The sequence below is a fragment of the Notolepis coatsorum genome, assembly GCF_963971535.1.
Source record: "Notolepis coatsorum genome assembly, chromosome: 1".
NCBI lineage: Eukaryota > Metazoa > Chordata > Actinopteri > Aulopiformes > Paralepididae > Notolepis > Notolepis coatsorum.
Genome location: NC_140165.1, coordinates 146245704 through 146261705, shown reverse-complemented (window position 1 = coordinate 146261705; position 16002 = coordinate 146245704). Strand labels below are relative to the sequence as shown.

The window sequence follows — 16002 nt, the reverse complement described above, 5'->3', positions numbered from 1 at the left end:
GCCTGGCAACGGTCCATGTTCAAGAACACAGTTGTGGAACTATTTGTTGGCGGAGTTAAATAAGTGATTAAATAAACAAATCATAATCTGCATATTGACTTAAGCCTTTGCAATCTGTGTATTACTGTTAACTAATAAATGGCGATTGTAGAACTGTTGTATAAAAGCAATATCACACTAGTTTGTGCTGTTATACTGAATATGAGCACAGCTGCGATTATTATGTTTTATTGCTACACTACTATCACCGACATCTAAGAAGGGAGATCCCCCCTTGAACAGCCCTTCTAAGGTTTCTCTCCTCCACATTGCCTGTGGTGCCTTTTTTCCTATTGCTAGGTTTTTTTGTGAGTTTTTCCTTACCTTCGTGTGGGGTATGTCTGGGAGTGTTGCATTCATTTATTAAACATTTTTTGGACTTCATGGTGTTTTTGTTTTGCTCTTGATTTATTGTGATGTTTCTTCTTGACTTGTTTAAAGAAGACGTGTCCGGCCCATGGGGACATTAACGTGTGTTGATGGGCCTTACAAATACATTTTATTTGATTTATCTTCTCCTACAACCTGCTTCATTTGCTACTACATTATCTTGATTAATGCTCGCACTGCCCAGTGCTTTGTTGACGTACAGTGGCTGCTGGTGGTGGCGGGGTATGAATCACATTGATATTAGTTCCAAGTACTTCTGTAAATGTAAATGTACTTCTCTATTGTTTCATACCAGCAACAAACACTGAAATACAATTCCATACACTAATACATGAACAGAAGGGGACTGCATGCTGCAAACGAACTACACACAAGTACACAATGCTGCAAACTTACTACACAGCACGAGTACACAATGCTGCAAACTTACTACACAGCACGAGTACACAATGCTGAAAACTTACTACACAACACGAGTACACAACACAAGTACACAATGCCAAATTACCGTGAGAAAGTTTGCCATGGAGCTGACATGATTGGCACACAGTCCTTTCCTTGAATCTTTCACTCCTTCTCCAGTCTGAAACAAGCACCAACATAAGAATTCTTCAACATTCCACAAGCTGAAAACACAAGGATGGGACATACAGAGGATGAGGAGTGCAGTCGAGCACTAACCCAGTTGATGAGGACATATTTGGCAAGGCCAGAGTTTGGATCCTGGACCCGACAGAAAGCGTACATCACTTTTCCACTGTTCAGCTCTTCCACCAGCTCCTCCAGTCCTCCATCTGAAATACAAACATTGTGGTAAAGACAAAATGGCTGGTTGTGTAACCGTGGACAGCCTTTTTCCCCCCTTACAAATAACGGGTTGAGGAGATGTAGATATGGGCTGGTATTCCAGCAAGCTGCTCTACTGCTGACAGTGCAGCTGTTGCACAGCTCATGATCAAATCAGTTTAAGCAAACAGCTTGATAATAACAATACTCACCTCCCTTCTCTGCCAAGCGGACATCATTACTGTTTCCCTCATAAGTGAACAAGGCCCTATTGAGAAGGACACAGATTAACATGGCACTCAACTGCCAAGTACAGGTCAATGAAGAAGACAACAAGCTATATTTTATATATTTTGTAGCATTATTGGAAAATGTCTTACAACAGATTCTTATATACAATTGGAAAGGCCTTTAAGTTAAGACCCATGGGGCAAGTTGCATACACAAATCCAATGACATGCTTGCAGGACTTGTTAATATAAGGGGGCTTTAACCATACACTTACCAGGACTAGCGTAGTGAGATACACCTAACATAATATACTCAGTGGCAACTTTATTAGGTGTACAGGTGTATCTAAAGTGGCCACTGGGTGTAGTTAAGCTGTAGGATGTAGCAGCAAACTGGAATTTTAACAATTAAAACAAATCCGTAGGGCTGCGTATTGAAATTCAATACTTGTATGAATATCGAAAATTGCTGTGCTATAAAGATTTTGGTAATGAATGACGGTGTCAATTTCAATATCTTAAGTAGTTAATCTCATCAGTGTCAGTGGGCCAATAAGCATGTTTGTTCCAAGATATAATTTCTTCTATTCAACTACAATCCAAAATGTAACAACGCCTCTGATTGGCTTACACAGCACATGCGGCATACATAACTCATACATAACTCATATAAAAAAAATATTGTTTTGGTATCGGTATCAGTATTGGCACCGGTATTTTCAATACAATTGGTCTAATCTCAAAAAGGGTGAGCTCCAATCATAACACTCGTCAGCTACATTAACAAAACTCACACATTCTGCTGGCTACATAAAATACTCACCAGGCAGTCGCATCTCTTTTTCATTTAGGACCAGTTACTATTATGGACATGTTTGTTTTTCTTCAACATCATTTCTTTAAAGTGTAAACAAATATATATAGAGTGTTTGCACCGACGTCACAATTTGGTCAGTAACCCGGACAGTGCGGAGATACTGGGATTTAAACATCAGAATGGATTGCACGCTGAATGTTTGATTTAAGTTAACTTTTTAGGATTTTAGGATGTCTAAACCACAGAAAAGTTCAGGAAAGTGTGTGGAAGCTGCTAGAACCTACAGAGAAGGACTTACCGTACTTTTCGGACTATAAGCCGCGGCTTTTCCCCCCATTTTTCGACCCTGCGGCTTATATAACGGTGCGGCTTATATGTGAATCGACGTGACCAAACCCCAAAATGTTAAAATCTAAATATTGCTTTTTTGACTGCATTGAAATGTTATTTATCTGTTCCCTTATTTGCTAAACTTAATATAACTTGTAAATGAGTTAATTCTTGTTATTTGTCCAACAGTATTGTGTCCCAATGCTAATTACATATGGTAATTAAACATTAAAACACCTGCGGCTTATAGTCCAGTGCGGCTTATATATGTACACATCATTCAATTTAGCTGCTGCGGCTTATAGTCCGGTGCGGCTTATATATGTACACATCATTCAATTTAGCTGCTGCGGCTTATAGTCCGGTGCGGCTTATAGTGCGAAAAGTACGGTAGTCGGCAGGAAAAGGCGCAATATTCTGATAAACTCAGACTAATAGGTGGTGAAGATCCGTACGAGCTGGCTCCTTCATCTTGGAAGGTTTGGATGCCTACTATTGCCTATAACCAGATGGTGTGTGGATGGGTGAGCGAGGCACAGTATCAGCTCATCGATGACATGTCACATGTGTATTATTGTGAAAGCCAAGGTAGGCGATTCAATAACATTACTAGATCAACTGATGAATTGAAAATGGGGGACCCTGATGTAAACAAGACGAAAGTCTTTCTCTGGTCTGCATCCCCTTAACAATTGTGTGTATTGAGCTGTACTGTATTGTACCCATTCTGCAATCTGTTAATAAAGTTTTCAATCAATCAATCAATCAATCAACTGATCTTTACTTTTGAAAAATGTGTCTAATAGTACAAATATTTTTATCGAAATGCTGATCGGTACTATAGTAGTTCGTTCAGACGGGAAAGGACAGAGGGGAGGGGGTTGTTCGCCTCCTTTTTTGCACTCTTCTCCCTGATTTGTAATAGCTTTTGGCAATCTGAAGTACTCCAAATGCTTTTCCCAGTCCGACCGATTAGTACAGCCAAAAACACGACAATAATTTACCATTTTGAGCAACAATGACCAGGAACAGTTGCTAGTTCACTTGCGTTGGATACGTTCAGTATCTCCCAAATGGCCTTCCGGTTTGATGACATGCTGTGAAAACACTCTATAGCTGACCTAGGCTATATTTTGGGAATAAACAAGTTACCAATACTTGACATGCTAGGACACAGGCATTGCCTTGGGGCCCTAATAGCAAAGGGTTGTCTGGAACAGCCAGGACATCCCCACTGTCTAGTATCTCAAGCTACATCAAAAATGTTGCTATAGGTTAGCCTAAACTAGCCTAAAGTTTTCTGCTAGCCTAAACCTTGCAGTACATTGAAAGTTCTCAGTAACATATTCTAAAACAGACAAGGAACCAGTGTAATGACCCCCAAGTCACATGAAAGAGGTGGGGTCAACAACATGCTACAAGACACATCAGAGCAGACAATTAAGACTATTCACTGAATACAAGGCTATTTCAACAACTTCCTCTTCACTGTGGTCTCTCCGCTGACAAGACCTCTCTGGAAACAGGAAGGGTGGGTCGAGAAAGATTTAACCGTCTGCTCTGCACCACATGATGTTCTAGATGCGGTCCCGAGCGTGGATCAGTCAACGTTACGTGGGCCTCAGCGGCCTGGGGCTGATGCCACCCTGCTGTATACAAGCCAGATTAGCCTTCAGAATCTTATCTCGTAAGCCTATCATCATCCTCTCATACAGTCAGTTGATAACATGAAGCTCAAACTCATGAAGCTCGAGTGAGCATTACTGCTGTGTGACGAAGCACTGAAGCTGCTCTATGGCTTGGGATCACAGCATAAGAGAAGAAAGCAGTACAAATGTTGACACTAAATTATGATTATAAATACCTTCAAGACCTAACCTAGTTCATGGAACACATGAAAAGCTTTGATTGATGGGCCACTGATGAGTCAGTAGACAGATATTACTCAAATCCAATTTTGTAAAGCACAAACCTATTACCGGTATTATTGTCACTAAGCACCATCAATGGCTCACCTGGCTATGATCAACACACTGACACAGGTTTTCATTGGTTTCATTTAAATATCAATTAAATGCTTACAACAACTTGCCCAGGAAAGACATCTACCTAAGGTAAACGATAAATAACAAGGACACACAGCGACAGAGATGCAAACGCATTTCCTGTGTCCAGTCACTAGGGGCAGGTTATGGATTGTTCTCACCCAAACTATTGTGTTTCATGATACGACCACAACACCAGAGGGAGCTCCACAAATCATGTTAAACCCAGATTCGGCTCAAACAAGGGACTAAACACGTTTCGCAATTATGCCACATCAATGTGGAACGCCCTACCCACAGCTGTAAAGGAATGTGAATCACTACCCACTTTCAAAACCACTCTCAAAGAGCACCTATGAGAGACTGCTATTCGAAACTGGCCCCTGTAAATGTCCTAACGCAACCCCCTCCAATGTACAATAAATGTCCTATTAAACCCAATAATACACAAGTCCCTCTTCTTGGGACCAAGTAAGGTTTCGTCTATAATCCAATGTACAGTTACCCCCACCCGCCTACCCAACCCCACCCACCCACCCCCCCCACCTCCTATGTAGTTTCCCCCCCACCCCACCTACCCAACCCCCCCCCCCACCCCACCTACCAACCTCCTACCTACCAATCTCCTCCAATGTACAGTTTCTTCGTCAAATGTATACTCTTTTTTAGACTCTTCTTGTATCAAAAACAGTACTGTATTTGTAAATCTGGTATGTCATAAATGTATAGATGTAGCAGTACTGTCTATCTGTATGTCATGTATGTCATATGATGAATTGAAAATGGGGGACCCTGATGTAAACAAGATGACTTTCTCTGCATCCCCTTAACAATTGTGTATTGAGCTGTACTGTATTACCCATTCTGCAATCTGTTAATACAATTTTCAATCAATCAATACAGGAAATATATTTATTTATTTCCAAAGAAGCCATCTACCATGGAAACACTGCTTACAGCTGATTGGAGATGGAGAGAGCTTGGTTTCAGCTTGCAGCTTTCAATCATGGGGCTTGGTCATAAACTCTCTTTTTCCACCTACATTGAATCTTGAATCTACATGGTCCACTCAAATATGTATCCGACAACATTTAGGCAATACATAGGCCTTGCAGTTGCTGGATCTTAATTCATATTTATCTGCAACTCCTAGTTTGATCGGAATTGAACGAGGCAGGTGCGCCGCTTTGGACGGATCATTTGCATAAAGTTGCACTGAAGTTAATCGTTACGGCACTCATGGCTGCAACCAATGCCTTCCAATTTGTTGCGCCCCTTGTGGCTGCATACGCTCTACTCCTCTACATTGGTGTTGGCGCTGCTAGACTTGGCTGCTTTGGGCGAGAGCGGGCCGCGTGAATACTTTACCCAAGGCAGTTGTCCTTCCGCGTTCGGTTTGCGCGCCCTGATTGGCCTCTCAGCGCCCAATCGCGTTACTCCTAACGCTCGCTCCTAACTTTCAGAACTTCTCTCAGTTCCACAAGTCCATCACATCAGCTACCTACCTGCATCAATATACTACTAACTATCAACTAACTCGCTACCGCCGTGCATCAATATACTAACTAACTAGCACATCAATGCACTATAAACTACTACCGCCGTGCATCGCTATACTGCTACCGCCGTGCATCAATATACTAACTAACTATCACATCAATGCACTAACTACTACCGCCGTGCATCGCTATACTGCTAGCTACCGCCGTGCATCAATATACTAACTAACTAGCACATCAATGCACTAACTACGGACTATTTACCTAAGGACAACTGCCTTGGGTAATGTATTCACGCGAGCGGGCCGCGTGAATACTTTATGCAAGCAAGTTGTCCTTTTGCGCGATCTGATTGGCCACTGACGTTTCTGGTCATGTGACATGTGCGCCCAATCGTGTGACGGCAAGTTCTTTGGACGGTTAAGCTTAGGCGCTCTTTCGAAGTTGGTTAAGGTTAGAGTTTGTCTTAGAGCATAGCGATAGAACACCAGCCCTGATTCCAAACTCTAACCATAACCAACTGCGAAAGAGTCGCCTAAGCTTTAACCAGTGATAAGGTCGTTTGCAGGCTGTTTGACGCGGAAATGGGCTAACGCCCCGGGCTCACTGCTAACGAATTAATTTCACGCGCGGCTCCCTCGCGGGATCGCGCGCCTGGTCAGGCACACAGGACCTACGACTTGAGCGTGCGGAAGCGCACAGAGGAAGGCACATTTACATTGGGACAGCTGTAAATGCCTAGTCTATATGCGAAGTCAGTCATTTTAGAATGATGATCAGTGTGACTGTACTCGAAAGAGCAGCGTGGAGCCCCAGCAGCATCAAGAGCTCTCTCTCTCCCCCCTCTCTATCTCCCCCCCCTCTTCCCCCCCCCCCTCTCTATCTGTCTCTGTCGGAACAGACAGGCAACCAGATATAGACAGATAGACAAACAAACAAACAAACAAACAGACAGACAGCCAGGCAACCAGATATGACAGATAGACAAACAAACAGACAGACAGGGCGGGGTACTAACTATAGTAATATTGTTTATTTGCATTGGGAAAGATAGACACATAGCTGGCTGAACAACATCTATTGAAAGATAGAGAAAACGAGAGAGAAAGAGAGAAAGAAAGAGCTGTACTGTATTGTATACCCATTCTGCAATCTGTTAATAAAATATACACTGATATAAGCCTACTGGTTGCTGTTCAATCATAATAATAATAATAATCATAATTAGCTGTCAGGAAACAAATAAAACGTTTGTCATTATAGGTGACAAGGTGGATTGACTTAATGACTGCTATATCCTGCTATTATTATTATTATTATTATTATTATTATTATTATTATTATGAAACATTGTAATAGTTATAGGTATAAACAAACATACAGACAGGGGGGGTGGGCGTTTATTTGCAGATACAGACACAGCTGGTTGAACAACATCTATATCTGTGGTAATAATGCAGATATTCAATTGTATTTCTGTGACAATGCCCGTGGCGCGGCGCCTCAAATAGGATCGAGGCGAAAAAATTGCTTGCCGCTCGCGAGCCGCTCGCGGCCAGTGTGCCCATAGATATATATAGAACACTAGATAGCTTGCCCGCGCTGCCGGCCAATGGAGAGCGACGTCACTGAACCGCCGCCATCTTGGGAGGGTCAGCCTTGAGTGAGAGTGAGTGAGCTGCACAGACAAAAATACTCATAACTCGCTGAAATATTGACGGATTTACAAACGGTTTGGTTTATTACAAGCATTATTAACGTGGCTATGATTCAAGCAGTTTGTAAATTTATATATAATTTTTTTTTATAAGTATGCAGTATCATAACTACATATTTGATGTTTATAGCAAACCAACCCGTTTGTAAATCCGTCAATATTTCAGCGAGTTATGAGTATTTTTGTCTGTGCAGCTCACTCACTCTCACTCAAGGCTGACCCTCCCAAGATGGCGGCGGTTCAGTGACGCTGGTGACTCCGCCTTAAGGCGAGACACTGCAGGTGAATAGGCAAATACACTTTTTTTGTTGATTTTGAGATTGTTATATTTTGCTTCCTAAACATGTCTTCTATGAAACTAGTGACAATAAAACGTCAATAACACACATTTAGTTGTTTATTTTACTTCATTTTGCCTTATTGCATCCATAAATGTCCACATATTTAACACTTTGATTGCCTAAGGTTAAATTCATGATATACCATCCGTTGCCAGCTCTATTTAACATGGAGAAGTTCCCCTTCTTTGCAGGGCTATAACTTTTTAAATTCTATTGCTAGATTGCCATTATTAGGGCCCATTCAAGGTCCTATATGTATTGTTCATGGTGTAGCAACGTTAAACTTTTTCATTCACATATTCATACTAAAATATGGTCTAAAGTATAAGTATGTTTTCATCTCTTTCTGCAGCTTTCTCCAGAACGTGATTTATAGCCCCAAATGCATTATATTGATGATGAAATACAGTTTGGTATGAATCTGTGCGAGATCAAAAATTTCAATTGGACGTACTTCTAGAAGTTTCTACGTATCATCTGATGATGACCGGATGGGCGGGGGATCGTTTATAATTCCGTGGGCAGCGTTAGATGATTCATCCAGAGTGGGTCATATGTTCATCAGAGCAGTTAGTAAAGAACACGTTAGAATATAGCGCTGAATCTTACCGTGGCTTCCTCGCGCCGCTGGCAGATGAGCGTGGAACAGATTTTTTTCTATTATGGGATGTAGAAATGCCCGATCTATTTCCAGGTTGTATAATAGTATATACGTCCAAATCATGTTGTTTTTTCGAGTTATTTCCACCGATCGATGTTCACTGTGTGAAGACGGAGTCTCTCTAGCATTAGCGAGTGCCCGGACCCCATATGGAGTGAGTCCTACCGGGTTAAAGGTTGACATCCGGTTTCGATCTGCCGATCGGCCACCAGATGGCGCTCTTGAACCGCTAGAGGATTGAGAGGAGATCAGAACTGTGTGTCAAGGGCTCCGGATGGAAAATATGATTCCGATCACAGATTTTTGAAATATTGATATCAAAAACGAGTTCCGGCGTCCGCGGCAACTTGAGCATGGCGGGAATGGCGTTTTTGGCAGTTAAAGTGTTAATGGGGAAGTGCCTCATTTGCATATATAAACATAAATTTCAGAAAACTTGCAATATATTTTTTCTTAGTTTATATGTACATAACAAACTGGGAAAGTTTCATAGTGATATCTATTCAAATATTTTTTGCCTATTAGGGGGTACTACACTGTACTACACTGTTTGTAGCCTGTGTGTAGTTCTGTTCAGTTCAATAACATCATTATTATTATTCAGTTATCAGGCATGTGTTTAGGTTGTCTATTACTAATGGTTTGATTAGGTTTTGTGTTTGTAAATATCTGTTTAAAAAAAAAGTATGGCATTTTACAATACAGAACTTTGAAGGCGTTTTCCCAAAAATGAGTTTTAAGAGTTTTTCCTCATACTCTGAGCCAGAAATCTCCACTGCAGTAGCACTCACATACACCAAACCTTCCAGTTCTATTCATATCTATGTTCTGAAGGTATTTACAGAAGGGTTTGTTGATATCGCATTCATACCCTGATTTATATCACATTTAATTCCTAAAAACATGGCGAAATATGGAATTTTACCATACAAATTGACTGAATGGAGTATTTTCTGATTTATGGAGTGATAAAAAGAGATATCCAAAATCCCCTCTGTAATAACCTTTGGCTCTAATATGTCAACAAAATGAAACTATAATTTTGAAAATGGCTTTATCCAATGTTCAGATTTCTGTCCTGGAATTATATGCAAATTAGTGCATATTTAAGTAGATAATGCCTCTTTTGCATATTTAAACATACAATTTCAGAAAACTTGTAATACAAAACAGTCTTGTCTTAATATAAGTAATCAACTGGGGAAGTTTCATTGTGATATCTATTAGTTAATTATTTTACCCTATTCACCTGTAGTGTCTCCCAAGCTATCTAGTGTTCTATATATATCTATGAGTGTGCCTACTATCGTCCGTTAACATGGGAGCGGAAGTGAAGAGGCAGCCGCCCGTCCGTCCGTGTTCATTCGTCAGCAGTGAGCCCGGGGCGTAAGGCACTGCTCGTCATGCGATTGGGCGCACATGTCACATGACCAGAAACGTGCGTGGCCAATCAGAGCGCAAAACGGGAACGCGGAAGGACAACTTGCTTGTGGGAAGTATAGAGATGCTGCTTCATGTCCAAACAACACACTGTTAATAAATATGTATGTGATCAGTAACTGGTTTAAAATCACAATGCTCAAATCAGGACATCCATTTTAGAAACTGATTTGTTTCATCCCTAGCCTTGGTCAAAGAGTAAAACAATGATAAATCGTGATTGTTATATTATACATTAGAGGCAAATATGTTATCTCGAAAAGGTGCTGCTCTAAAATGTGAACGAGGATCAAATCACTGCTGAGGCAAACAGTCGTCATTTTGAAAGGGAATGTGGAACAAAAATAGAAATCCCATTCCCTAGCCAGTTGCCACTTGAGATTAATTAATTCAGGTCATCTTTAAGCACTGCCATCAGCACCAACAGGTCTCATCTCCTAGGCACAGCACAAGAGGATGTTCACAGTACAACTACTGATCGGACCAGGAAATAGTACAGTTGAATTTGAGATGCGTTGAAAACTGGTTATTTGAGAAGCCTTGTTGGTTAATCTAAAGTTAGCTGTTTAGCGTTAGTGAACTTGGCTTAAGTTAGCTGGCTATCTATCCAGCTAGGTAGTGGTGCTGGCTAACATAAAGACCTTCTGATAACTAAGGAGGGGCACGTCCACTGAGAGACTCGCCAGCCGACTTCTACTTCCTAGCTACAAAATATATATTTATTTATATAATAAATACAAAAATTTGTTCAACGTTAGCTAGTTACCAAGCTGATAGCTAGTTCATCTCCCTCTAGCTAACGTTGATGTTAGCCAACGTCAGCAGCCGACTGACTGAACACAGCAACCTAGCCGACGGTAGCGAACACAGCTAGCTAGCAGCTATAAGTAGGACCATTTGCAGAATCCTGCCACCTTACCAGTTGGTGTTGGATTTCTCATCTACCACCTCTTTATATGCAGATGTCAAGGCTGGGCCGTTTTTGCTAAGGTTTACTGCCATTGTTGAATGTGTATAGCTAGCCAGCTAGCTATCCAGGAATCCAGGATGCGCCCTTCCTATGTGGAGGAGTGGCTGAGATGCTGGGAGATGCTGTCACGATGATCACGATACAGAAGCACAGCAACGTCCGCAGATCACTGCTCACATCGCGGCGTGGCAGCCCGGGAGGGCGGAGCTTGCACGTGTGAAACCGAAACTTGAAAGAGGGCTGAATTGCATGTTTAAGTTTTACAAAACAGTCGTGCTAGAAGCCTATATATTCTAAAAGCGCCCCATCTATGCAAAAAGCTATTCAAGGCACCACACAGGCGACCATGCGCTCAGAAATGCATGTGTGTGGGTAGTTGGGAACTTGGGTACTGTGTGTATGTATGTGTAACTATGAGGGATAGGATATGCGAAAACACATTTAAATTGTCTTGTGTACATCGACAATACAAAAAAATCGTCTTCAGTCCTACTGACGCACGCCCGCCCAGGCCACTAAATCAAACGGTGGCGGTTTCATGCAGTCCCAGGCAGCAGTACATACCTTTTCTAAAGGCTAGTAGTACAAACAGTGTACACAAATTCAATAATAAGAGTTGACAGACAAATGTAAAACAAAATGAGCTTTATTAATCTTTTGACAATGCAATGGTTATTTTCCATATTTTGTGTATGCAAGGGGAGGTGGTTGTTCATGGTGACAGGTCAAGCACATACAGATTAGATAATTATTAGAAGGCTGGTCCTGCATTTCAACAAAGCTTGGCTGATCATTTTCAAAATTAGTACTACTACTAGTCTTAGTAACTTGCAAGTCTACAGATGAAATGAAATCTATTACCCTTTATGGGAAACAGCCCTGATAGCGAATTTACAGTTCATGACATGTTCTCTGTATATATACAACATGTAGGGTTAAGGCTAAGATTTAGTCAGAGGTGTTAGGCAGATGAATTGTAACGAAATCCCTGATATCTGGCAAATGGCTATGAGAAGGTTCTCCAGAGTGCAAAGCATGCCAAGCTGCCTACATGAGCTCTATTGAGAGCACACTGACTGGACAAATGAGCTCATTCTAGCTAGCATCACTCACACAGGCTGTCTGCCCAAAAGGGAAAAAAACTGAGATATAGGCTGTTTGCACTCAAGTACAATTGGAAGATACACAGCTAACAAATAAATAAATAAATAGCCAAACAAGCAAAAAAAATGCTAAAATGAAATCAACAATGCAAATAAAGTTTGGACAAGTGGAATTAGACACCACATGTCAATTTAAATGATGGTCTGGCAGCATGTGGATTTTTGCTGCAATCAGAGATAATATATTCATATCCTTTCAATATGCCCAATGTTTTGATTTTTTTTAATATCGATTGGTGCCAAAACCATGGCCATAATTCTACCATTTATAAATATATTTATGTTATGGTTTACACTTGAACCCTGTTATAGGAAACACCAATAGTAGTCTTTATATCCCTTTTTCATCAGAATGTTCAATTCCCTTTATATTGGCAACATCATAGTTGAAGGCTACTTCTATTTATAAACCGATGCAACTATAGTCATTCCAGCAACTGCACTGTATTACATTACATGTTGACATATCACAATGTTGTTAATTTCTAGTGACATCAAAAACAGCCTAAACACTATAAAGATTTCAAAGAATTTGATCCAAATAAAAAGTCAAATATATTACGTAGGCAGACTTTTTACTGACAATGTGTTATTAACCCCAGAACAAAAAAGCTTTTGCAGACCTGAGGGTGAATGAGATGAGCCTAAAGGGGCATTACACACAAAAACAATGTTGATTTATTTTCCACATCTCAGACATATCCAAAAACTCAAACGCATTAATTTGTTATTGAGAGTAAATTTGTTTGAATATGAATCATTGTGTTGCGTTAATTAAGGCTCAATGAAATTATATGGTAGCCGTCCCCATTAAAACAAGGTATTGCTTTTTCTCATCTACATCAATTTATGGTGCTGTAATTAACACAACACTTGGATTCAATGTCCCTGATGACATCACTGATGGCCATGGTGTGTGAGATTATGTGCAAAATAAATCAGTATTGTTTTTTTAAAGTGCCCCTTTAAAGAAAGGATGACTTAAAGATAACAATGTTTTACGTCACCTGCCAAGTACACTAAGTTCCCACAGCTTAATTCATAGCCATGAAAAGCATGGGGTACATGTGACAAAAATCACACAAATTCAAGAGATCTTCACCTAAACTGTACATGACTTCAAACCCTATGGTCTGCAAAATGCCAAGTCTTTTGATGTACCCAACCACCTTTAATAAATCACCCCAGCTGTAACAGAAGGCTATTTCAATTTAGAAAACAGTAGCATGTACATTATTTATCAACAGCATAATTAAGAGCCATTTAAAGACATTCACATTCACATCCAAGTGTTGTTCAAAAACAATTAAACAAGCTGTGATGATGGCAAGAAGCTGGAGAGGGGGAGTCAACAGATGCCCCATCTCCAAGGAGAATTCACCATATTCACACGGCAGCCATTTTGCACATGTCATGCTCAGGATGGGAACAGGGTGGAAAAGAATCCCATCCTTAGCATTACACAAGAACAAAATGGCCATCATGTGAATATAGTCAATGACAGCACTTCTGGAGCAGCGTATTGGTGTGCAACGCAGAAGATGAGGGCCTGTATGCATCAAGTATCTAAGTAACGCTGATCTGAGACAAGTTTGGCTCTTCAGGTTATAGCTAATGTAACCTGACCAGTGATCCTGGATCAGTACTCTTTTTCTTTTTTGAAGGATAATATGGGCCTGTTAATCTTTCTCACCATGGGTCACTGCAGTGCCTTCCCACAGGCCGATGAGCAACTGTATTAGGAGGGAGGCAACACAGCTGAACTGCACACCAAAGAGTAGCTACGTTCATACTGTAGCTATACAAGGGTTAACATTTCATACAACAGGTTTGTGTACAATGACACCAGCCATGGATGAATATATATATTAAAAAAAAAAAAAAAAAAAAAAAAAAAGACTTCAGGGCAAGGACAATATGGGTGAGAAAAAATGACTGGACAATTCTCCCTACAGAGCCCCACAACAGACTGACTAGGGGCAGCTAGCTCTTACAGTAGCTTTCCAGTCTCTTCATAAACCGTGCATCTCCAAATGCAGTATGTGATAAAACACACCATTCTTTGTTCTTTCACATTGTTTCAGGGGGTATAGGGACAGTATTTCTTAAACAGTCTCTGAAACTACTGTGAGCAACAGATCAACTGCTGGTTAATAGCCATGCACCATTTTGTGCTGAGCAGTGAGCATTCTGCTGCCTAAATTGCACATCTTAAATTTGAAAACAATAATAATACTACAGAAAGGCCACTGAATACATGGATATACAGTAATACAAGACATCCAGTGGGACAGACAGTACCTTTGAAAAGGGGGAGAACCAGGATCTCCTGAATCAGCCAAACATTTTGCCATTCAGTAAAACAAAGATATGACTTCTATCAACAGTGATCTTAATAATCATAATAATAATAATAATAATAATAATAATAATAGAGTATGAATAGTAACACTGATAGTAATAATCACAATAGCAGTAGTACTAGTTAAAGTCTGAGTTTGGTGGTATGGACCGTGAGGAGGTTTCCAGTATTCCATATGGGAGTGCTTTCAGGAGTTCATCAGGCCCTGCTCAGCAGATCCATACAAGTCACAGAACAGCACATGGCAGCAGCTCAGCACAGGGAAGCCAGGTGGCACTGTACCTTGTTGCATCGCTTCCCTCTCCAACCGGTGTGTGTGGTGTAGTTATATTTCTTCTCTTGCTCATTTGCCTTGCATTAAATGTCAAACGTGTGTTTCTTCGCTGTTTTTGTATTTTAATCTCACTGGCATTCTCACATTGCGTACTTCTGTGTCCATTCTCTCGCTAGTCTGTTGTACCTGTGGAACACATGGAAGGTTTGCACAATTAACTTCTTTCAATAACTTAGACTCAGGGCACTTTCCCACCCACCTTGTTTAGTTTGGTTGAATTGAACCCTAGTTCGTTTACCCTCTTGGTGCGGCTCGTTTGAACAGGTGTAAACACAGCAATCACCAAAATAACCGGGTGTGCACCAGAATAACTGGACCGAGACCTTGTCCAAAATGTGGTCTCTGTCCGATTACAAACAAACTCTGATACGGTTTGTTTGAGGTGTGAAAGCAACCACATTCAAAATCACACATTTAATGAAGCCGATAGGGCAGTTTTTGAAATGTGCCGTATATTTCCAAATGTGTGATTTTATCATCATCATAACGTTATTTTGGCAGCTGGTAAGTTCAAAATAATGTTGCGATACTAAACAAATACCTTTCATGCATAATTCAGGTGACAGTAGCCAATGCAAAATTCTTTACGTCAGTTAATTGGAAAATGTATAAATAATTTCCTGTTTGTTGTATAGTGACATGAATGAAATCGGGCTTTGTATGGGGGATATGTGTTGCCAGATTAGATCGATCCTCTTCATACACTAACACTTAATTATTCCTACACATCCTGGCAACCCAGACTAAACGGACATAAAAACCAGACCCCTTAAAGTTGCATAAATCTGTGTTGTTATTCCATTATTTCTGAGACCAGGCAGGAAGTGTCGGCGAGTTTCACTCGGATATTCAGTCCATAATAGATGAGCGACCATTAC

The 16002-nt window shown here is 40.7% G+C and overlaps 2 protein-coding genes across 3 annotated transcripts in view; both read right to left on the bottom strand.

Annotated features, from left to right (window-relative positions):
• The window catches only part of dbnlb (drebrin-like b), a 45221-nt gene extending 33823 nt beyond the window's left edge, over positions 1 to 11398 (bottom strand). For both annotated transcript variants that reach the window (XM_084313345.1, XM_084313346.1), the window contains exons 1-4: positions 11215 to 11398; positions 1428 to 1483; positions 1111 to 1223; positions 938 to 1012 (exon numbers count right to left, since the gene is read on the bottom strand). In XM_084313345.1, coding sequence (XP_084169471.1) covers positions 938 to 1012; positions 1111 to 1223; positions 1428 to 1483; positions 11215 to 11297 — 327 coding nt within the window. In that variant the 5' untranslated portion in view covers positions 11298 to 11398. The remainder of the gene's footprint in view (positions 1 to 937; positions 1013 to 1110; positions 1224 to 1427; positions 1484 to 11214) is intronic.
• A 492-nt stretch (positions 11399 to 11890) lies between these two features.
• Positions 11891 to 16002, bottom strand: part of ube2d4 (ubiquitin conjugating enzyme E2 D4) — a 44428-nt gene continuing 40316 nt past the window's right edge. Inside the window, exon 7 of the mRNA XM_084323119.1 lies at positions 11891 to 15250. Coding sequence (XP_084179245.1) covers positions 15205 to 15250 — 46 coding nt within the window. The 3' untranslated portion in view covers positions 11891 to 15204. The remainder of the gene's footprint in view (positions 15251 to 16002) is intronic.